The 23,627-nt window shown below is 36.3% G+C and overlaps 4 protein-coding genes and 1 long non-coding RNA gene across 9 annotated transcripts in view; 2 read left to right on the forward strand and 3 right to left on the reverse strand.

Moving 5' to 3' along the window:
- Positions 1–3,025: 3,025 nt before the first annotated feature.
- On the reverse strand, positions 3,026–5,644 carry LOC126912536 (uncharacterized). Of its 2 annotated transcripts, XR_007707257.1 has the most exons (3): positions 4,284–5,617; positions 3,679–4,173; positions 3,026–3,326 (listed from the first exon to the last, which is right to left on the reverse strand). It is a non-coding gene; the product is annotated as an uncharacterized LOC126912536 (long non-coding RNA). The 2 variants fall into 2 exon arrangements; XR_007707256.1 differs by having other exon boundaries at positions 3,679–5,644.
- Positions 5,645–6,003: 359 nt separating this feature from the next.
- On the reverse strand, positions 6,004–10,126 carry LOC126912552 (uncharacterized). Its single transcript, XM_050705138.1, has 2 exons — positions 8,869–10,126; positions 6,004–6,026 (listed from the first exon to the last, which is right to left on the reverse strand). Exons 1-2 carry the CDS (start codon positions 10,124–10,126, stop codon positions 6,004–6,006), a joined length of 1,281 nt encoding a protein of 426 aa, XP_050561095.1.
- A 1,393-nt stretch (positions 10,127–11,519) lies between these two features.
- On the forward strand, positions 11,520–13,769 carry LOC118264576 (TM2 domain-containing protein CG10795). The gene is made up of 4 exons (XM_035577132.2): positions 11,520–11,936; positions 12,299–12,380; positions 12,703–12,868; positions 13,169–13,769. The coding sequence occupies exons 1-4, from the start codon at positions 11,714–11,716 to the stop codon at positions 13,289–13,291; spliced, it is 594 nt and encodes a 197-aa protein (XP_035433025.1). The 5' UTR covers positions 11,520–11,713; the 3' UTR covers positions 13,292–13,769.
- A 50-nt stretch (positions 13,770–13,819) lies between these two features.
- LOC118264575 (evolutionarily conserved signaling intermediate in Toll pathway, mitochondrial) lies at positions 13,820–16,139 on the reverse strand. The gene is made up of 5 exons (XM_035577131.2): positions 15,547–16,139; positions 15,192–15,418; positions 14,621–14,828; positions 14,335–14,457; positions 13,820–14,121 (listed from the first exon to the last, which is right to left on the reverse strand). The coding sequence occupies exons 1-5, from the start codon at positions 15,935–15,937 to the stop codon at positions 13,943–13,945; spliced, it is 1,128 nt and encodes a 375-aa protein (XP_035433024.2). The 5' UTR covers positions 15,938–16,139; the 3' UTR covers positions 13,820–13,942.
- Positions 16,140–16,430: 291 nt separating this feature from the next.
- The window catches only part of LOC118281723 (uncharacterized), a 36,648-nt gene continuing 29,451 nt past the window's right edge, over positions 16,431–23,627 (forward strand). For 2 of the 4 annotated variants that reach the window (XM_050705070.1, XM_050705071.1), the window contains exon 1: positions 18,795–19,127. In XM_050705070.1, coding sequence (XP_050561027.1) covers positions 19,058–19,127 — 70 coding nt within the window. In that variant the 5' untranslated portion in view covers positions 18,795–19,057. Of the gene's footprint in view, positions 16,757–18,794; positions 19,128–23,627 lie in introns of those variants that run through there. The other 2 variants (XM_050705069.1, XM_050705068.1) reach the window with 2 other exon arrangements.

Below are 23,627 nucleotides of genomic sequence, written 5' to 3' on the forward strand. Positions count from 1 at the left end.
CCAGTAGCTCCTCTATTAACATTACGATACATAACACTTCATCGGTCGGAGATCCCCAAACCACTTACGAAAATTACGCGATTCCGCATTTTAGGGACCGTTTTAATTACATGCAACGTTATGACGTAATTACTAGATGTGAAATACTCACGCACATCTACAAAATATTCAGTGAAAATTACTTTTCTATACCTACTCCCCTATTGACATTCCCAATACATAATACTTCACGCCTTACTGCATCCCAATTCCAGTTCGCACTAGTTTAAAGTTGATTCGTTAGTACAACTCCAATGTCCGAGTGCGAACTATGCCATCTCACTGTTTGCTAATGACCTATCCTGAATGCATAATGAGTTCATGCAAAGTTAAGAAAAACTTCATCCGTTGAATAACTTTGTATGTCCTAGTTGTCCTACTTCGACTAATGAGGCAGCGATCGAGTTATTGAATGCAAACTTTGTGAATCCGTTGCTTGTTATTCGGACATCATAATGGGCTTGTAGTAACGAGAGGCAGCGGGACGGCTGAGCACGTAATCGAAGGTCTGAAATTATTGATATCGAAAACAGAAAGTTTTAATACTTAGGCTCTCATTCTCTTGGTAAGTATTTTCTAAGGGCGGAAACCATCCAATGACTTCTCCCGCCTTGAGCGAGGCGAGAGGGAGTGTCAGACTCTTATTGACAAACAAAAAACCTCAGTAAACCCGCTAAGTTGACCGCTTCGGGGGTATAGCACATTTTTACAAACAACTGCTGCTACACAGAAAAAGTAAAACACCTCTGAAATTTAAATACAACTGGAAATAATCCAAATGTAACTAGGTACTTAGTCAAAGCCTAACTGTCTTATTATTATGCAGCCAAAACTGCAAACAAAAGCTTGCAGCTTGCCGCATTATTCATAATATTCAAACAAAGACAAATTATTCGCGCTGCAGGTGTTGTCGTGTAAACAAAACTTGTTCTATATAATGGGGGACATTAGTCTTGCCTGCAAATTGCTCGCGGCTGTTTGCACCTCAAGATTGGGGTCATTACCGCCAGTGCCAGACGTTGCCTTGCTTTATTGTCTTTTTCTCGCAATGCCTAATTGCTGCAGAAATTATTGTAGTGCAACGTTTCATAATTTTAGAGTGAGAATTGTTTTACCTATGTGAAATGAGGATAAATATTTTGAATTGGGATCTTTACCTATATACATACGTAGGTACTTACGTATCATCATAAAATTGAATAAGTACTTTTTATTTTGCCTCACTAGAACAACGAAATGCAGTCGAGGCTCATAATACACAGGAAACATAAATGACTACCTAAGTAGGTACATGTAAGTATCTATATACTTTATCTACCCAGGTAATTAGGTACCTACCTAAATGAAAAGTTAAACAGGGTCATACTGATTCAACACAAGTTTAAAAAATCTAAACGTAAAAACGACCAATTTCAAAACATTAACTAGATTTCGTTGCACTTACAACTCGCACTCCCAATCCAATATATAGCTGCAGCTACAGAATGCAATTAATTCACACTGAAGTGAAACATAAAAGTGGTTGTTACAAAAATGTGAAGCGAACACGAGGGCTCTCTGTCTACACGAGAGCTTTTACCTACTTCACGCGAACGAATTCGTTTGTCCAATAAAATTCAATTAAAACGTTCAAAATACCTACCTACCTGTATCTATACCTATGAACCTACATATAGTTATGTGTTTAGCTATTGGTTTACCCTTCCATATATCTGAAAATCTTCATATTATACCTACATAAAAAATTGATAATTACCCTTATCTACTACTTACATACTTAAACATGTCCGACATTATCTTATTATTGAGAGGTTGAGAAGCAGCAAGTATAACTGATGAGCAGTAGGTCTTAGGTTCATTAACGAATAACGATTAGTAGCATATAGATCTGGTTTGAAAATCAAAAAATCCATATTTCCTTTATTTAGGAATCGAACCCGAAACCTTGTATTCAGTTGTGGCCCTTGTACCACCTTGTACTAACAATAAACGGTACCTAGGTACCTACTTAAAGTTTGTTTCTACCCAGTCTTAAAAAACGCATGAAAAATATGATGTACCTAGGTACTGTCTTCAAACATCGTACAATTTTGTCATTTAAAATTCACTTTCGATAATAATTCAGAATAGTTTCTGCGGTCAACGTTATCCCGGAAATTAAACTAGAATATAGGTCGAGCCGACTAGGTACTACTTAGTTGATCTAATAGCTAGCGAACCTCTATTGACAATAATAATTTAGGATTTGCTCGTACAGGAAATTAACAAGATAATTCATAGAGGGTTCAGATTGTTCAAATCAGAGCTTATTATTGAAATATAGGTAAGGAAGATATAAGTAAACTACTGATATTACCCCTACTAATATCTACCGTATTAGGCAGGTGATAGGTGAAATTGCTTAAGTTATTCAACCAATTTCGTGTCAAACACGAACGAACAACAAAATAAAAGATTTATCTTATAGGCTTTATTAATTTCTCAATAATTCTACAGATATAAACAAAGTTTTCATTGTACAAAAAAAATGTATTAGGGCTATATGCGGTGTTAGTCCAATAGAATCGTGCAGACCACTTTTCAAAAAATTACGTGTTATGACTGTGGTATCCTTATACATTGCTGAGATAGGTATGTTTGTACGAAACTATCCTCAATTATATCCTAAGGTTAGTGAGAACTGTAAATTTAAACAGAGGGATCCTACAAAATTAAGAATGGAAAGATGTAGAAGTACTTTACATAAGAAAAATAGTTCAATGATGATAATTAATATATATAATAATACTAGCTGACCCAGCGAACTTCGTACCGCTTTCGCGTAGCAATGATGCTCTACTTTATTTTGTATAGCTGAGTTATGTATGAGTCCCTATTCAATTTGAATTGGAATCTATAAATATCCTCCATATAAAAATGAATCCATAATTTCCTGATCTCACTATACCTGAAAAGGACTTTACTAATTAAAAAAAAAAACAAAATATATTTTCATAATAGTGTTTATTTCATAGGATTCAATCATTTCACTGTCCTGCAGGCGCCTTATCGGCTCTGATGACAATTTTGTGATTATCTGATGGCATGCGGTCTAATGCATTTGTGAATGTCTAATGCATCGGTCTAATGCAACTAATTCATTGTGTTAAAGGAAAAATGTTTGAAGTTGTTCATCACAATGGATCTCTTTATGAGTTGTACCATAAAATATATTTGCAAAAATGTATAGTCTTCAACAGGCACTGGCAATAAGGAACCTGTTTGATGATATATTTGAATCCCTGAATCTGCAAGAATATAAATATGTATACAGGCAATTGTATAGTAAATTGTACCACCATGTGGCTCGTAAAATACTGCCACAATACTTTACATCATTTCAAATTAAAACTACTTTTAACCTCGACATTAAACAGCCTTCCACGGCAGCTTTAGGTAGTAGGCTTTACTAAGAACATCTTGTTCATGCCACTATAAAATACAACATGTTATAAATGTTGCTGATTAAGTCTTCGGATTATAGACTATTATTAGTAATTTGATTTATTGTTTACAAAATAAACACATCACTGACGCGACATATTTTGCACCAGCTACATGGTTTTAAAACTAAAAAAAAACGTTTGTCATTATACTTACTTCCTAAAAGTAGGCAAAAAATTGACTCGTATAACTTTTGTTGCCCCAAATGATGTCATTTGAAAGCAATTATTGTACTACTGGATATGAGTCCAAAATGAACCAATGAATGTAGTGGCTCTGGTGGCGGTACCAATGGCGTCAATTTGACTTGGCCGCTGGCTCAACACAATCCAGAGGCTTAATTTTTTAATTTCAATCCCAATGTGGACACACAATGTTCATTAGTCCAATAGCAACAATTTGCTCTGAACTGTAATCAATTGCCACATTATAACTGAATGCAGCTTTGTGGGGATTAAACACAACATTTCTATCTTGATGGATTAAACACAACATTTCTATCTTGATATTGATTCAGTTTAAGTTCATTTCGCGCTTCGCGATGCTCATCAGTTTGATTTACTCTTATATTTCTTTGACTTGCCGTATTTCGAGTTCTGCGGCCTAAGCTTGTACGTCTGGTTGGTAGCATTGTTAAAAACGAAATTCCAACTGAAAATAAAAAGCTCTCATACATTTTCTGCGTAACCGTGTATACCAAATTGTAGTATTGTATAGTCATCAAAAGTTACTAAAAATCAATAATGAAGATGTGAACTTACCTTGATTAACAAACACTTATTAGCAAATAAAAATCTTCTTAGTCTTTAAAACTCGAAGAAATATTAAGATAATCTCTCAGAAATATTGAAAATAATACATTTAATTTTGCATATTTTAAAAAACGCGCAATACGAATGTCAATGTCATTCACACCAATAGACTATATTGAAAGAGCATCGTTTGTTCGAAAACGTGAATAGAAACTTTAATTTACACAAAATAAATTTCTGAACACACGCGTAACTGTTAATAATTTGTCATTATTTCTGAACGCACGCATAATTAATATTTGAGGAATTTCTATTAATGCTTAATGCACTTTTCAACATTTTCAATAGATTAAAAAAAATACAGACAATTGTTTATTCACCCTTTTCATAGTTTATGCATAAATGTCAATCATTATTTACAGAATTTGAATTTAGAAACAACAAATATTTGACATGTACAAATGAAAATTTATCGAATCTAGCTTTTGCCCGCGACTTCGTCCGCGTAGTGGTGTTAGTGGTCAAAATGCTGCCGTATGTCATCTAAAATGTGAATTACTTGAGAATATGTTACTGTTAGCATTTTTAAAGATATGTATTCCAAAGAAACCACGACCGCCGATTCATCATTTTATAATCATGATGAAAAGTAGCCAAGGTTATCTATATTATTATCCTTTAATTTCCTATATATTGCCTATCAATAAAAAAATACATTGTTTCGTTGTTATATTCCAAAAAAAAAAAACATTCGTGCAAGCGTAACCTCAACACAAACAGGATTACTTTCGCATTCATAACATTAGTATGGTAGTAGGGATATTGGCGATTTAAATAAGTATATGTGTATTTAAATAAGAATCGAACGCGAGTGAAGCCACAGGCAACGCATTAACGAAAATGACGAATTTTCAAGCAAACATTAATCTCCTCTATCAAACATACTACGCCTTTTACTCTTTTTATTAAAAAGCCTATGTTCTTTCGCTCCTCATTAAGTGTCTAAATACAAAATTTCACTGTTACAGCTTTAAAAATGACGAATTTCCATATGACCATTCATCCCCTATTTTTACCCACTCTCCCGTATTTTTTGCAATAAAAAGTAGACCATGTTCTTTCGTTTATCTTTAAGTGTCTAAATACAAAGTTTCACTGTTACAGCTTTTAAAATGACGAATTTACATATGAACAGTCATCCCCTCTTTTTACCCATTCTCCGCATTTTTTTTGCAACAAAAAGTATCAAGTAAGGTCTATTCTATCTCAGTACCAAATTTCATCAAAATCGGTTCACTGGTTTAGGCGTGAAAGCGTAATTACAGACAGACAGAGTTACTTTCGCATTTATAATATTAGTAGGGAATCTATAGCATTTGTTTTTTAGTATCCAATAGCATTTATCCAACAATGAACTTTATCCAATAGCAATAAAGCTCAAATTGACTCTACGTATTAGTTAGAAAACGTTTGTATGGGATAAAGGAAAGGGCAGTTTTTAGGGTTTTTCCGTCAATTATTTGATATTTTCTCACCTTTTAAACCTTCCCTGGACTTCTACAAATAATTCAAGACCAAAATTTGCCAAATCGGTCCAGCCGTTCTCGAGTTTTAGCGAGACAAAGGAATAGCAATTGATTTTTATATATATAGATAGAAGATAGATAGATTCCTAGAGAAATAAGAGAGCTACCTACCACGAAATTTAAAGGAAAATTAAAAGACTGGCTTATTGAAAAGTGCTTCTATACCCTAGAAGATTTTTTTAAGTATAGAATATAATTTTATTTTATTTTATATGTAATAATAGGGTTATTTAAGTTCCTAAGTTTTCGCATGCCTACTGAAGGCGAAATGTGTTTAGCTACATAATTACCTGTTACCACCTTTTTTGTACCATATTTCGGCGAATAAAGATTTATTATTATTATTATATTATTATATTTTTTTTTATTTGTTTAACATTCTCTAGATTTACATTTTTAAATACTACACATATAAAATAAAATAATATTTAAAAATATAAAAATAGGAGCCGACCAGTAGCGGGAGCATGGTCCAAGCCACCGGTGGTTAGGGCTCCAGAGACAGAAACCTCCTCACAATACGTGCCGTTTCGAGGAGTACTGCCTTCTGCATCAGGCCCTTGATCCATCCGCCCAAGCCCAGCCTCCTAAGGTGGTTGTCGAGGCTGTTGGGAATTAATCCATTGGCCGACACGACTATCGGCACAACGATAGCCGAATCCACATTCCACATGTCGACAACCTCGTGAGCCAAGTCAAGATATTTTATTTGTTTATCTTTTTCAGCTTTCACGAGGTTCTCGTCATGAGGGATGGTGATATCGATTATCATCGTGCGGCGCGCTTGTCGGTCTATCACCACTATATCAGGTTTATTGGCTACAATAGTATAATTATTATATTATTATTTAAAACACTCTAAAATTATATTTTTAAACATTACTTATAAAAATAAAAAACAAAATAACATTTAAAAATATAAAAATAGGAGCCAACCAGTAGCGGGAGCATGGTCCAAGCTACCGGTGGTTAGGGCTCCAAAGACAGAAACCTCCTCACAATTCGTGCCGTTTCGAGGAGTACTGCCTTCTGCATCAGGCCCTTGATCCATCCGCCCAACCCCAGCCTTCTAAGGTGGTTGTCGAGGCTGTTGGGTATTAAACCGTTGGCCGACACGACTATCGGCACAACGATAGCCGAATCCACATTCCACATGTCGACAACCTCGTGAGCCAAGTCAAGATATTTTATTTGTTTATCTTTTTCAGCTTTCACGAGGTTCTCGTCATGAGGGATGGTGATATCGATTATCATCGTGCGGCGCGCTTGTCGGTCTATCACCACTATATCAGGTTTGTTGGCTACAATAGTCCTGTCAGTGATGATAGATCGATCCCAGTACAACGTGATATGGCCGTTTTCGAGAACTGGATCGGGCGCATACTTGTAGTATGGAACCTCAAACTCAACAAGTTGGTAGTGCAAAGCAAGTTGCTGGTGGATAATCTTGGCCACCTGATTATGTCTATGCAAATATTCACCATTAGCCAAACGACCACAACCAGAAATTATATGTCTTATGGATTCACCAGGACTATGACATGCCCGACATATGTCAACGGTCCCATCCTTAATAATATATTTCCGGTAGTTATTCGTAAGGATAACTTCGTCCATAATTGCACAGACAAATCCTTCAGTTTCTCCAAAGAGATTACTGAATCGTAGCCAAGATACGGACGCCAGAAAATCTACACTGGGTCCATGAAGGGCCCGGAAGAAGCGTCCATGGAGCTCCTTGCTATGCCATACCTCCTTGCGGTCATTGACGCTTAGTACCACAGGTTTGCGCCAGTTCTCTTTTGCTAAAGATAGTGGAGTGAATCCATTGTCCACTGCCGCTACTTCTCGATGCATACCCTCGTTTACTTTCAGGAAATATTCCCTGAGGTTGCACACCTCACGGTTATGAAGGGTCTTAGCATTTAACAAGCCTCGACCCCCACACTTCCGCGGGATGTACAACCTCATGATCGATGAACGAGGGTGATGCATACGATTTGCAGTCAGCAGTGTTCGGACTCGCCTATCCAGAGTGTCAAGTTCAGTCTGAGTCCACTTGAGTATACCAAAAGAATACATTAGAACCGGCATGACCCAACCGTTATAGGCTCGCACCTTGTTTCCGCCTGATAATGAACTTTTCAGCACTTTATTCAGGCGGCCAAAGAAGCGTTCCCGTAACGATTGTTTCATGTCCGGTCCATTAATGCCTAATCCCTCTGACATACCCAGGTACTTGTAAGTATCATTTGCGGAGAGCGCTCTTAGTTTTGTGAAATCTGAGAGTTCTAGACCCTCAGATTCCACAATCCCTCCTCGCTTCACATGCATGACAGCACATTTATCTACTCCAAATTCCATTCTGATGGAACTACTAAATTTTTCAGTTATTTTCAGTAGTTCCATCAGTTGTTTGTTATTTGGAGCAAACAACTTGAGGTCATCCATGTAAAGCAAGTGGGATATGACTAGACCCCTTCTCCGCAAAGGATAGCCTAGCCCTGAAGCCTCTAATAAAGTACTGAGAGGATTCAAGGCCAAGCAGAACCATAGTGGGCTCAGACTGTCACCCTGGAATATTCCTCGCACTATCCTTACAGGTTCTTCACTCCCTTGGATTTGTCTACATCCCGGATAGCAAAGCACAGTACTCCATTGCCTCATACATGACTGCAAGAAGGCGCGTAGAGTTGCATCTATCTTATACAACTCCAGCACCCTCATGAGCCATGTATGTGGCACAGAGTCATATGCCTTTTTATAATCTATCCAGCATGTAGACAAATTCTTTCGGGACCGACGAACCTGTTGGCTTACAACCATATCAATGAGGAGTAGCTCCTTAGTTCCACGAGACCCCTTCCTACATCCATTTTGAGATACAGACATAATGGAATGTTTTTCAATATGTTTTGTTATTTTTGTTCTCAAAATAGATGTAAGAAGTTTATAGACCGTTGGTAAACATGTTATTGGTCTATAATTTTTGGGTTCAGTGGAACTACCTGATTTATGGAGCAGATGGGTAACGCCTGTTGTTAGAAATTGGGGCAACGATCCAGCTTCTAAAGCTGCCTGGAATTGCGATGCTAAGCGAGAGTGTGAACTGGTGAACCATTTGAGCCAGAAGTTGTGCAGCCCGTCTGGCCCCGGTGATTTCCAATTTGGGACCGAACAGGCTGCACTGCTCACATCAGAGGAGGTGATTATCACCTCCTCCATCTCTGGCACAGTTTCACACCTTCGCTCAACATCACAGATCCAGTCATCCTCTGTGTGGCTAACAGGCACCGACCAGATGTTGCGCCAAAATGTGTTAGTGGCTTCATCATCCGGTCGCCGCCCATCAGTCACATCTTGGTTGGATCGTTCCCAATTTCTATATACCCACCTCTGATCTCTTTGGAACATGCGATTCTGAGTATATCGCTCAACTCGTTTTTTGTACCGCCTGATACGATTTGCCCATGCGTAGACTTTCTGCTTCAGGAAGTCGATGCGCTCTGTAACACGCGACATGTATTCATGAGGACTGGTTTCAGTCCCTACAAATGCACGTCTTACAAAGCGCATCACTCTAGGACGAGTATTGCCCTCCCTGAAGCAGGATAGTTTGCCAATAAGCACCCTGGCCTCACTGATACGACGCTCAATCCTGCACTGCCAGGCTGGTACTGCTGGTTTTGGTCGGACTGCTGCGTCAAGATTCGAGAATCTGACGTTAGCCACTCGACAAGCTGCTACCGCCCCACAGTACAGGATCGAGTGTGTATCATAGAGGTTTTCGCTACTTTCAAAATATGTTTTAAGTAGCGAATCCAGTGCGCTTACCAGCGCTCTATTTTTTCCACACATGGGCAAACGTGGCAGTTTTGGTTTTAAAGGAGCAAATCTATACTCACGAATCGCATCCTCCAAAGCACTCCTCAGTCGTTCATTGCACTGAGTACTTACTTGTTCAACCCTGTCGTCCTCCACTCCAGCGGCAGGAGTGGTCGGTGTCACATTTTGTGACGCTATAGGTGTTTGTGCCACCTCTTGTGGTGGGGCGGGGACGACACGGTTGCGCAGTGCTTCTGAGCGCAGCCGATCAAGTGCAGCCTCGTCCAATCTACGATTGCGTTGGATGACCCGCACCTGATCCGAGAGTCGTTGAGCCGAGACGTTGACGGATGGCTCGAGTACCTGAAACATCGACAGCATCCTTTCACGGTACGCAGTGAGGTTGGTTCCTCCCTCCGTAGCACCGTAGTACGCGCGCATGACGTTCTCATTTATTGTTTGAGTCCATTTCATGCGCCGCGCACAACCACCGGTAGCGGGGACCCGTCCCGAGGTCTGTTGACCCCTGGCTCCCAAGCCCGTCGGTGGCCGGCCTCTCCTCGGCCGACGTGCAGGTGGTATTATATCATATTATTATTATGTTTGTTCCTTACATAATCACGGGACCACAGGGTCCCGGACCTTTGGAAGGCGTACGAGGGGCCGAAGCCAACTCGCAGAGGCCCGTTGAACAATTTTAATCTAAATGTAATGGGACATCAGCCGGCGATTATCCCTGTATGCACTATGGAAGTACACCAAAGGACAATCCCCGGTTGATGCAGGACTATTGTGAGATATGGTAAAAGGAAATGATAGGGATATGGGTGTGGGTGGCTGTGGAATAGTTAACCGGTTAACTATGGGGACTATGGCCCCTGCCCCTGACCAATATTGAAAAATACGGATAAACAGGCAGGGGGTGACTCGCAAACTCAATAGTGGGCCCCCGGAAACGGCCGCTAGCATGTAGCGACAAGGGAAGCAACATCCGTTGAGCTGCTTGAGGAAGGGGGGGCATCCCACGGCTATCAGAGCAATCCCGGAAGTACGGTCAAGACCCCTACCAGCATCTTACTGGGATACGTCCTTCCCCCAAGTGGAGCTGAAGGCAACTCCACTCTTGCGAATCTCCACTCAAACCAGCCGATTAAGGCAAGAGTGAGGTAGGAGAGGCCACTCCGGATAGTCACGAGTACTAACCGGAGTTAAAAAGTAGGGCCTCTCCCGGGAGTCAGGTCCGTGGGGTCGCCACTGCCCAACAGCTTTATTATTATTATTATTATAATAAATAATAGATATGGCTTGGATTATTAGGCAAGAAATAAAGATCGATTTGGCGGGGGAACTACTAAGTGTGAAAGGAAACTTCATCATCATTAGCAAGGGGCTATTCTGTTTTAGATAGGCCTCAAATGTATATCACTAATTTTATTTATTTTATTTGTGATTGATCATCACTTCTGGCCTACGCATCGAATTAATCCAACCACGGCAACCCTGCCAGAGACTGCTTACTATTCACTTTGCGTTGCCCCATTTCGCGGATAGGAATGCGGCTTATTGGAAAGGAAACTTATTAAAGGCAATATAAAGTTATTGTAAATAAAAAAAAATATATTTATCCGATTTCAGAACGTAGCATAACCTGTCCATAAAATCGAAGATAAGAGAGAAAGGTTAGGTTCTTGTACATCAGCATTGTTTTCTTTCACTATTGACATCTCTTTTACTCGCTTGGCTCAGTATATTTGCATTTCATTGTGCATCACGATTTCTATGTATAGTTACCTGCAACATCTTGCTGTCAAATGTCAATCGTTGTCATTTGTCAAACGAAAGTCAATCTCAGTATTCTCAGTCAGTCAGTGTGAAATCGAATGATTATTGTGTGAATCACGAAAATCTTGAATATTTAGCTAAAATTATTCTCAATTACCTCGATATGTGGTTAAAACTCAATAATATGTGAATAAAAATCTTATACCTGCTTGATTCTTATTAGAAATCAAGTCGTCGACTGCAAAAATGTTGCGATACTATTTCATGTTGATATGTTTACTTTTCCTTTATTCTGGAGTTGGGGCTTCGGTTGAGGCGAAAGGAGATAAGGTGGTAGTGGATTGTAGCACATTACGACTGGGGCAATACATTTGTCCGGATCCAAACAAAGACCAAATCGATCCCAACACCCAACAGTTTGCAGGATGCGTCAAAGGGAAAGAAGTTCCTTCAGAAGGGGAGGCAGACGGTAATATAAGCCATGGTTATTTGTAACAACCTTCTTTCTAGCTTCTATTCCCCCGTGTTTTCATAAGAAACATAAGCAGTAGTGTGAATAGTCTTTATTTAATTAATTTAAATAAAACAATCAATATTTCTACTTCAATACTTCGCCTCTAAAACGACCCACTAACTAGGCAATATACAATAATATTTATCATCATACTATTGCACTGCACAGTTAGTTCGACAGATGGAGAGCCACAAATTGTTGTTTCGTCTCATAAATGTCATGTGTCCGTGCACTTGTATGTTTGTAAATACACCCACAACACAGGAGAAAATCCTAATATAGGTCAAAGTATAAAAAAACTATTGTTTAATTTTCAGTGTACTGTATTGCATCTGAAGGAATTATCTGCAATGAAACAAACAGCTCTTCATTCAAGAGGAAGATGCCATGCAAATGGACGTAAGTATAAATAATATTTTTATTCAGACTGACATTAATGAAGTATAAATATACTGAGAATTTATATTGAGCTTGGAGTTTCTTACTAGTCACTAGTATTACAAAATGTAGTTTCCAATTGAAACTACATATTGAAGCAAGCATTCAGCTTTTCTGATAAACTTTTGATTTGAAATGTTTGTATGTATAAAGAAATTTCTTGAAACTTGACTTTGAGTAAAACTTTACCTACACAACCCCATTTTCAATCTATCACTACTACTTACTAGATTGTAATCAAGTGTTTTAAATTGGATACCTAAACTGCTATTATTTATTTCAGCAATGGCTATTCCTTAGAAATAGCACTACTACTCTCAGTATTCCTGGGTATGTTTGGTTTGGATAGATTTTACCTAGGCTATCCAGGGATCGGACTAGCTAAGTTGTGTACTTTGGGATTCATGTTCCTGGGACAACTCTTGGACATAATTCTCATTGCTGCTCAGGTAATAATAATAACTGTTATAGTTTTCACAGCCTTTAAAAATAGATATCTAACATAGGTATCTAAATACAATTTCAGGTAAAAACTAATTGCTGGGAGTTTTAAAAAAAATTTTACTATAAGACTAGTATAGGAAGTTATATTTGTGTTAAGTTTAATTTATAAATTTATTTTAATATTCATCAAGTCATCACACATATAAGCAATATAAGCTTTTTCACCCACTTCAAAAAAAGGATGAGGTTCTCAATTCAACTGTATATTTTTTTTTCTATAACATTATCTGCATTATTTTTTCAAGGTGGTTGGTCCCTCCGATGGTTCAGCTTATGTCATACCCTACTATGGAGCTGGTGTCACAGTCGTCCGCAGCACCAACGAGACCTACCTGCTCCCCCAGGCAGACTGGCACAACATCACTTGACAGTGGGGTACAATATCATTTGAAGATGACGAGGACTATGAATGGACTTAAGATCTGTTTCATGTGAACCAAAAAGTGGACTGACTGTACTAGATAATAAGGTTGTAAATACTTTGTACTTTGTTAAGCTGATGTGATTTTTTGTTTTATGTAAATGAGTGTTAATCATGGTATTAAGCAAGAATGGTTGTTATTATAATGGATGTACAGTACATTTTTAGATGACGGCTGTAAATATCTCTAGTGTGCCTTCTAGACAAATGAGATTGCAGTCCAACTGCACATAAACAGCCAATAAGATGTATTAAAACAAACTTTCTATTTATTTATTTTAGCTGAAACTGTATGTGTAAATATTGGCTTACATTATATTATCCCATTGTTCAATCATGTCAACTGTCTTATACAGGTGTTGTATGGAATATTGAATTTTGTACAGTTCTTAATTTTATTATTGAATATAGAGAAACACTATAAATTAACTGTTTTATTTGATCAGTATCATAGTTCTCGCAATAAAAAGCAGTATTTATAAACAAAAACAATTTACTATGTAACAACTACATAAATATAATTATTATTTATGAAATTGCAATTGCAACATGGCAATTTCATAAGTATTACATCCCTATTTAATTAATATTTCACTTATTAAATTCTAGATTCTTCTTTTTCTTGGCTATCCTTTATAGCTGGTTGAGTTTCTTGTATGGCCATCTCACTTGGAGGCGCTGTGAGTGTGAATATAACTGGTATACTAGAAAGTTGAGGGTTTCCATATTTTTCTAGCAATCTGATCCATGATAGCAAGGAATCTCTTGATGAGGTGCCTGAAGACAAAAATAATAATTTAGTTTGTGTAATAAAAACCATATATTTTTTAATTGCAGTCAATTCATTTGTCAAATCAGGTACAAAACATTAACTGCTGAACATCAGCCTCTTCTATTAACTGGACAATGTTTAAAAAAAAACAAAATAATTAAAAAAGTTCACATTGAAATTTTTTTCTTATTTTAAATTTACTTTTTTTTTAATCTCACCTGTAGCACACACTGATACTATAGTACCATCATCCTGTTCATGAACTGTTTGCCTCACTGCAGGGAGTGTTGTAGTGCCAATAAGCCCAGGAATTCCACGAGGTTTCTCAATATTTGAAACATCTGTAGAAAGAGAGTATTTAGTTAGGCTATATTGAACAGAAACGGACTTGATGTTATTAAGATTAAAGTTCTAAATTGTAGATGAGACAAAAATTTATTTTAATTTGATTGACATAAGAACTGTTTTACAAAAATGTGAGAATTATATCAAAATAATAATTACCATCAGGATCTGTGTTATCTTTGATTTCTGGCCTTATTTTCCCAATAAGTAAGAAATAGTTGACTACTTGTTCTCTCAAGTAGATGTTGAATGGGCCCTTCACAACCAATGGGTCATCAGTTGGCTGTTCTGCCAGAAGTATCTTCTGTGCTTCACTTTGAGCACTCACCACCCATGTCTTGTCTAGTGAGGCTTCTATTTCTTCTGTCTGACAAAAAATTGTTTTGTTACCAAAGTGTGATTTCTTTTACAGTTAATATTTAACTTTAATAATTAATACAAGATTTCTAAACTAAACTAAATCAAAGCAATTATTTCAATTAATCCTTAATTATGCGCTTTTGAAACAACAAATTGAATTGTTTGTCAGTCTATCTGTCAGTGAAGCTAGTGCTTGTTTCAAAGTGTAGCTTTGAATGGAGAGCACTATGTACATCTACACATATGCTTGGGATAAGCCTTGCCATAACCTCCCAAAACCACTACAACTTCTGTAAGCCAGGAATTTGAATTGGAAGAAAAGCTACTGAAACAGTAACATAGTAATAGATTCATAAAACAAAATTTTCACCTGCCAAATCTCAATTTTAGTATCCGGATCTACTGAAGTTATCCTCTGTATAGCAAGTTTGGCTAGTTCAGTCGTATCATTGGGCAGTTGTTCAGGTAGATACCAAGGACTAAGGTTTCTGAACTTTGGCATCCAGTACATCATGCGCCAGAACTTGCGGAGAGGTATACCTCGGGCACCAAATATGTTTAGCAGCATCTGCTCCATCTCCGTGTCAGGCATTACTTCTGTACTTTCAGAGAAAAGAATATTAGTGTTTGCTTAACAAACAGTAAACTAAACAGCAATATGATTGTACACCTAGAAGAAGGTTAGTATGGATTTATAAGCATAGCAAAATATAAACGATAAGTACTATTGTCTTCCATTTGTTCCAACAGGTCCACGGCACACTGCTGCTGCTTCGGATAATGCATAAACTCTGCTTGGAATATATTTTTCGGAATAAACTTTCCTTTAGGTAACACCTCTACTAAGGCTTTATATACTTCGAGATCTTTTTGGACACCAAACTCCTTCATTCTTGCTAAAGCAGCGTATATAAACTCGACATGACCTCGTCTTCTGTTATCCCGGCCTTCGAACATTTTTACAACCTCTAAGTAAGTTTCTTTGTTTTTCTGTGGCTGTGAGTAAAAAGGATCGTGGATGGTAACGCGCTTCTCTGGCTCTGAGCTCTCCCATCGCTTGAACATCATCATAGACGGTCTACTTCTCAAAAAATGACCCAAGATTTTGTTAGCCATTTTAGGTTATGTTTATAACTGAAGAGATCAGTGTTTGTCAGTGTTATAAAAATAGTCTAAGTAAATTACGTTGTACAAGTTGATACTTTACTGTAGTATAGAGTGCCCTGATAAAATTTGCACCATTACCATATTATTCTAAATTAAAAGCAAAAATAGATCCTCTTTCTGAATATACTACCAAATGTCATCACACTGACAGACTAGAATTTTAGAAATGACAGTTGACAGGACCAGCACTGACTTATGACATTTTTTAACAAAATATGTAGCAAAATTGTGCAGTTTTAGTTAATGAATATCCCAATTTTTCAATTTATGCTTTATTAAATAAAGCATAAATCAATCATATCAATTTTTTTTTAAATTAACATAAACACGCACTTATTTTGCGCGCCTTTAGACTTTGCGTTCATTAGTTCACATCATTCATCATTCGTTGTTCATTCAAGATTCAAGTAGTTTCTAAATTTTTCCCGCGGTATGACTTGTTCGTTCTTCAACCAGTTGAAATAGATGCGCAGGTGGAGTGAGACGTGTCGTTTCCAAAAACTTGAAAATCACGTATTTAAATACGAAAGTATACCGTAATTTTTGTTGGAGGTATACGAGTTGTAGTGTATTATTTTTACATGTTCAAGGCTCGTAAGTTGCTGTAGTTCACACGAAAAGTGAAAAAACCGGGTATAAAAGTTATTTACGTATGACTGAATTTTAAATAAAAAAATCTTGTTTTGACGAAAGTGTTGATGACCGTCAAGATGTCTAGAGACATTCAGTTGAGCTGTTTATTATTGGTTATCATGCTGAGTGCCACCGGTAAGAACTTTTTTTTTTTATTTTTGTTATTTTACCAACATTTACAAATCTGTTGAAATACAGCGTTAAGCCGTACTTACATGAGTTACATGTTGATAATACACGCTAAGTACGTACTTACGTTGTGTAAACTAGTGTGAAACACGTGAATAAGTAAGGAACGAGGTTTGCAAGCAACTTTCATTAATAAATAACGAGTTGATAAAGGCTCTGTTTTGCTGTTTCAAGGTTAATAGTGAATTGTAAGATGCTTGGCTTAGTTCATGCGTTATAGGCTATAGGTATCATGTGTGCCTAGGTACCGTTTTAAAAAAGTGATAGTACCTATAATTCGTGACTATAAGTACTTGAGTGGAATCAGCTGTTGGTTACCATTGAGTGCCTTGTAAGTTGTAATATAAAATCCCACCCAAAACATAAATGTGAAAGGCTGCCAAGTTCGATAATATTGGAATGCTTCGCCTATAAAAGAAGTGAGATCTAAATAAGTACCAAGTTCCATACACAGACCTCAGTTAAAAATGATATAACAAGTTGGCAAGTTTTCACACACTTTGTTATAAACCTACTAAACGCAATGAGTCAAGTATATAATTTTCTATTAAAACTTGCCAAGTTATATCATTTTTAACTGAGGTCTGTGTATGGAACTTGGTACTTGTTTAGATCTCACTTCTTTTATAGGCGAAGCATTCCAATATTATCGAACTTGGCAGCCTTTCACATTTATGTTTTGGGTGGGATTTCATTTATTTTTGTAAGGTTTATTTTCTTTTATTCTTATTTTACTTCACTTTGACTAAATACAAACCTTCGTAACGAATTTTAGGTCGGTACGACCATTGGAAGATATAGATAATTTTTTTGTTTTAGTTCCTTAGGGATATAAATTTACACCTTCATTATTTTTAAAACCGACTCACACTTGGCCATTTTCAGATTTTTTCCTTTACCTTGACCTAAAGACCTACCTCCATGCCAAATTACAAGTCAATACGACCATTGGAAGTGGTCTAGGTTTTTGATGAGTGAGTGAGTCAGTCAGTCAGTCAGTGAGTGTATAGTAAAATTAGCGATTTTCTGACGTCAATATCTCAAGACCTACAATAGGTACATTAATGAAATTTTGTATTTTAGATAAGTAAGTAGATCTCGTCAGATACTAGAAATTTCATATGCGTAGATAAAATAGATTTTGAGTTATAGGTGGGTCGAACTTGGCCCGAAATGGTTCGTGTAATATATATAACCCACGGCCGGTGTGTCGGTTTTTTTGCTCGAACTTGGCGGACACACTGCCGTGTGTCTAGATGAAGGTTGAAAGGCGCAAGAATACTGGTTTTATGGCTCAGTATTTTACATTAGTTACAAAAAAATAATAGCTCAATGTATTATTCATAATGGAATTTATTTTAAAATAAGTAATAGATCTTCATGCATTTCACTCACGGATAGTTAGTTATAGATAAGAAAAATTCTATGAAAGTCACAGATTATAAATAGTCTACTTCTCAAAAAATTGCCCAAGAATTTGTTAGCCATTTTAGGTTATGTTTATAACTGAAGAGATCAGTGTTTGTCAGTGATATAAAAATATTCTCGAAGTAAATCACGCTGTACAAGTTGATACTTCACTGTAGCATGGAGTGCCCTGATAAAATTTGCACCATTACCATATTATTTTAAATTAAAAGCAAAAAAATGATCCTCTTTATGAATATACGTCCCAAATCTCTAATCAAATGTCACACTGACAGACCAGAATTTTAGAAATGACAGTTGACACAGGGTCAGCACTGACTTAAGACAGATTTTAACAAAATAGCAAAATTGTGCATTTTCTGTTAATGAATATCTCAATTATTTAATTTATGCTTTATTAAATAAAGCATAAATCAATCATATCAATTTTTTTTAAATTAACATAAACACGCACTTATTTTGCGCGCCTTTAGACTTTGCGTTCATTAGTTCACATCATTCATCATTCGTTGTTCATTCAAGATTCAAGTAGTTTCTAAATTTTTCCCGCGGTATGACTTGTTCGTTCTTCAACCAGTTGAAATAGATGCGCAGGTGGAGTGAGACGTGTCGTTTCCAAAAACTTGAAAATCACGTATTTAAATACGAAAGTATACCGTAATTTTTGTTGGAGGTATACGAGTTGTAGTGTATTATTTTTACATGTTCAAGGCTCGTCAGTTGCTGTAGTTCACACTGAAAGTGAAAAAACCGGGTATAAAAGTTATTTACGTATGACTGAATTTTAAATAAAAAAATCTTGTTTTGACGAAAGTGTTGATGACCGTCAAGATGTCTAGAGACATTCAGTTGAGCTGTTTATTATTGGTTATCATGCTGAGTGCCACCGGTAAGAACTTTTTTTATTTTTGTTACTTTACCAACATTTACAAATCTGTTGAAATACAGCGTTAAGCCGTACTTACATGAGTTACATGTTGAAAATACACGTTAAGTACGTACTTACGTTGTGTAAACTAGTGTGAAACACGTGAATAAGTAAGGAACGAGGTTTGCAAGCAACTTTCATTAATAAATAACGAGTTGATAAAGGCTCTGTTTTGCTGTTTCAAGGTTAATAGTGAATTGTAAGATGCTTGGCTTAGTTCATGCGTTATAGGCTATAGGTATCATGTGTGCCTAGGTACCGTTTTAAAAAAAGTGATAGTATCTATAATTCGTGACTATAAGTACTTGAGTGGAATCAGCTGTTGGTTACCATTGAGTGCCTTGTAAGTTGTAATATAAAATCCCACCCAAAACATAAATGTGAAAGGCTGCCAAGTTCGATAATATTGGAATGCTTCGCCTATAAAAGAAGTGAGATCTAAACAAGTACCAAGTTCCATACACAGACCTCAGTTAAAAATGATATAACAAGTTGGCAAGTTTTCACACACTTTGTTATAAACCTACTAAACGCAATGAGTCAAGTATATAATTTTCTATTAAAACTTGCCAAGTTATATCATTTTTAACTGAGGTCTGTGTATGGAACTTGGTACTTGTTTAGATCTCACTTCTTTTATAGGCGAAGCATTCCAATATTATCGAACTTGGCAGCCTTTCACATTTATGTTTTGGGTGGGATTTCATTTATTTTTGTAAGGTTTATTTTCTTTTATTCTTATTTTACTTCACTTTGACTAAATACAAACCTTCGTAACGAATTTTAGGTCGGTACGACCATTGGAAGATATAGATAATTTTTTTGTTTTAGTTCCTTAGGGATATAAATTTACACCTTCATTATTTTTAAAACCGACTCACACTTGGCCATTTTCAGATTTTTTCCTTTACCTTGACCTAAAGACCTACCTCCATGCCAAATTACAAGTCAATACGACCATTGGAAGTGGTCTAGGTTTTTGATGAGTGAGTGAGTCAGTCAGTCAGTCAGTGAGTGTATAGTAAAATTAGCGATTTTCTGACGTCAATATCTCAAGAACTACAATAGGTACATTAATGAAATTTTGTATTTTAGATAAGTAAGTAGATCTCGTCAGATACTAGAAATTTCATATGCGTAGATAAAATAGATTTTGAGTTATAGGTGGGTCGAACTTGGCCCGAAATGGTTCGTGTAATATATAATATAACCCACGGCCGGTGTGTCGGTTTTTTTGCTCGAACTTGGCGGACACACTGCCGTGTGTCTAGATGAAGGTTGAAAGACGCAAGAATACTGGTTTTATAGCCAGCCAGTAGTTATCTTACTCTAATTTTATTACAAAAAAAAAACTTAATGTATTATTCATACTAGGAATTTATATTAAAATAAGATTTTCATGTCATTTCACTCACGGATAGTTATAGATAAGAAAAACTCATTGAAAGTCACAGATTATAAATAGGTAAACATAAATATGATGTTGAATGAATGGTAATGAACGACACAAGGAAAATAATCAAATAGCATTTACTTTTTGAATGATCCATTGAACTGATTGTAATTGTAACTAAGTTATATATTATACTAATCTACTACGTACAGTTTATATTTACCTATGTACATATAATACCTATGTACCTATTGTATGTTTGCATTTATTGTACCTACAAATAACGGATTTTTACAACAGGTGTAAATTGAGTACAAATGTTACTTACGTAGTGATGTCGTATGCTAAATAATTTAACTCGTCATCATTTTCACACCTTTTTTTTGGTTTAGTTACTAACTTACCTATGTATTTCTTCACCATGATCACCTTAAATAGATCTATTGGAAGATACTGACATATCGAACCATTATTTTGAAATAATTTAAACAAAAAACAAATATTTAATTTTTCTTTCGGCTTTCGAAATACAGGAGCTATTGAAACTCACCTACCCATTACCTTGCATGGAACAGTCACTCACTGTAATTACAAAGCTCAAAGGCACAAAATTATACAACAAACAATAAAAAGTTGACAAAGTAATAACAGAACTAATGTTACCTACATTCACACTGGAAGAGCTAATCCTAAGAAGTATCGAAATATACTTCCACTACAGATAGGAGTACAAACAAAGCTGTAGTACCATTTCCCTTACCATTCTCTTCAAGTTATGTAATTAAAGCATAATGTTATCGCTGAATTAACACTTAATTCCAACACTTACAATAACGGCCCAGCCACGTGTATTCAGAATTCATTCCCCTCGATGTGTTGAGCAAAATTTAATATAATTTTATGTGACTACGTTCAAACAAGAGGGCGTTTCTGGATTTGTTCCAAGAAACTGTATTCTGTGCAATAACATAAAAAATAAACGTGGATGCCGTATGTTTTTAGGTGAATATATTTTTAAAACACTCCAAAAGCCCTTGACGTAGGTTCGGGTTAATAAAAGTACTTGAAGAAAAGTGATTCCGAAACTTTTCTCGTTCAATATAATTACATAATTTTTGGAGCAAACTTTGGATGTTTCAGAGTTCTTCCACGAGAGAATATGAGATCAAACAAAACAGTTTATTTATTCAAATATACAGTCTGTTAGGGCGTCCAATTGTTTAAGTGAATTCGGTATGGTTTAACAAGTCTGATTTGTACTTTAGACATAATATTAAAAGAAATTAAATCTTAATTTAACTATATGTAGTTAAATATGTACTTGGTATTCCAAAAAAAAACCCCAATAAAGTGTTAAAAAGCACGTGGAAAAATTCACGACTAGATTCATGACGTGTCTAAGAATTACCATAGCGGCGATAAAATTAACCCTGAACAAATGACAATAGTGCTCTGTTTGCATGGTTTCTAAGGCTAAATAACTATTATGGCGCACGCGTCGGGATTTCGTGCTAAGTACTGGTACATTAGCGCCAATCCGCAAGTTCATTGGAACCGCATAGACGATGCGCGGTATTTTTTGCCTGTTGTTTATAACTCGAGGCGTGGCACACCGTGCAGTGTCTTCGGGCTCGTGTCCAAACGCCTACGTGCTGTGACGTGATTACCGTTCTCATTGATACGCTTGACTGGACCATATTTAATATTCTGTGTCTCCTGTAAATACACGGTCACACTTAAACAGTTTACTAAATCAAAATGGTACTGAATAATGAACAAACGTTACACATGTAACGCCATTGTTTAACATTATAGCCACATTAATAACTCAGATTTATTTATTCTGCGGACGGTCATATTTAACTGTTGTTCGCTATCGAGTATCGGCAAATTTATTCATGAGAATAGTCTCATAAATTGATTTGATTTGAATTGATGTGTTCGCTACACAATACACAACGCGCAGCAATTACATCTCATTTAGCTTACTCTTTTGCGCAATCACAGTCGTAACGTCACCAATATTAATTATGTATTGTTTAAAATAATTAATTAGGTAACTACAATCATAATTTAAAGCTTTTTACATTGTCTATTCCTTGTAATTATTCAGTCCAAGAATAGTTACTTATTAAAAGCTTCTTTGCCAAACAGCGCATCACAGCGTTTAAATAAGAAGACTTGTTTGCTCCATTCATTCGATTTTTAAAAAGAAGAACACTATGAAGTTTTTTCTGCCAGCACTTCGCTAGTGACGTGCAATTATGCCCTATTCGATTCAATAGCCCCGTGATGAATATCGATGATGACCCATTTGAAAAGCGTGCATTATTCGCTCGTGTAAATACACGCATAATTGTATACTGAAATGGACGTCGACTAAGTAATTCAACTGGTTCACTTTAATAGTGGACACAAACTGCATTATGTTTTTTCCTGTTTATCCAAGCATACTTACTTATAACCCTTTTTGGCAATGGATTTGGGAAGCTACGTAGGTACTCTATTGAACAAGTTTCTTTATGTAACAGTTGTTTACTTTTCAAAAGATTGTCTCAAGGCTTTCAGAAATATAAAATATGTAGTTGGTAACTATTATTTCAATAGCATTTATATTATATAAACAGTAAATGTATAAACAGACTGACGTCTGGCCACAGTAATTTCAAGGATGCTAAATATAATTTCCAGATTACGTTTCAGTGACATTCATCTTCTGCTCTGCGCCTAATACCCTCTTTATTCATCTCTAATCTCTATAGTAATAAAGAAATGGATTATATCTACGTCGTAATCTGAGCAAGTAACAAAATTTTCATACTTATTTCGTATTTTTATGTCCAGAATAAAAAATCATCCGTACAATTGGAGAGCGGTGTAGCACGCTGTGTGTTGAATTGTTAAAATAGGTTAGGTATACACGTTAGGTATCAATACGCGATTCTGGATCGAGCAAAAGGAAAATTACACACAGCCCGCGGCATGAATTCGGTCAATTTGGCGCCCCCAACGCCTTTACGTAATCAAACAAAATTTTCAAACGGTATAGATTGAATATTCCATTTCAA

Source organism: Spodoptera frugiperda, chromosome 26 (assembly GCF_023101765.2).
Source record: "Spodoptera frugiperda isolate SF20-4 chromosome 26, AGI-APGP_CSIRO_Sfru_2.0, whole genome shotgun sequence".
Lineage (NCBI taxonomy): Eukaryota > Metazoa > Arthropoda > Insecta > Lepidoptera > Noctuidae > Spodoptera > Spodoptera frugiperda.

What these genes read in the sequence shown, in the direction of transcription:
- LOC126912552 (XM_050705138.1), bottom strand. Translation starts at nt 10,126, where the DNA reads ATGCGCGCGTACTACGGTGCTACGGAGGGAGGAACCAACCTCACTGCG. An exon ending in CCATCTGCTCCATAAATCAG is followed by an intron (nt 6,027 to 8,868) that starts GTAGTTCCACTG and finishes AAAATCTTCTAG; the next exon opens with GGTATAGAAGCACTTTTCAA.
- LOC118264576 (XM_035577132.2), top strand. Translation starts at nt 11,714, where the DNA reads ATGTTGCGATACTATTTCATGTTGATATGTTTACTTTTCCTTTATTCT. An exon ending in TTCAGAAGGGGAGGCAGACG is followed by an intron (nt 11,937 to 12,298) that starts GTAATATAAGCC and finishes TTTAATTTTCAG; the next exon opens with TGTACTGTATTGCATCTGAA. An exon ending in AAGATGCCATGCAAATGGAC is followed by an intron (nt 12,381 to 12,702) that starts GTAAGTATAAAT and finishes TATTTATTTCAG; the next exon opens with CAATGGCTATTCCTTAGAAA.
- LOC118264575 (XM_035577131.2), bottom strand. Translation starts at nt 15,937, where the DNA reads ATGGCTAACAAAATCTTGGGTCATTTTTTGAGAAGTAGACCGTCTATG. An exon ending in GGAACAAATGGAAGACAATA is followed by an intron (nt 15,419 to 15,546) that starts GTACTTATCGTT and finishes CTGAAAGTACAG; the next exon opens with AAGTAATGCCTGACACGGAG. An exon ending in AGATAACACAGATCCTGATG is followed by an intron (nt 14,458 to 14,620) that starts GTAATTATTATT and finishes CTCTTTCTACAG; the next exon opens with ATGTTTCAAATATTGAGAAA.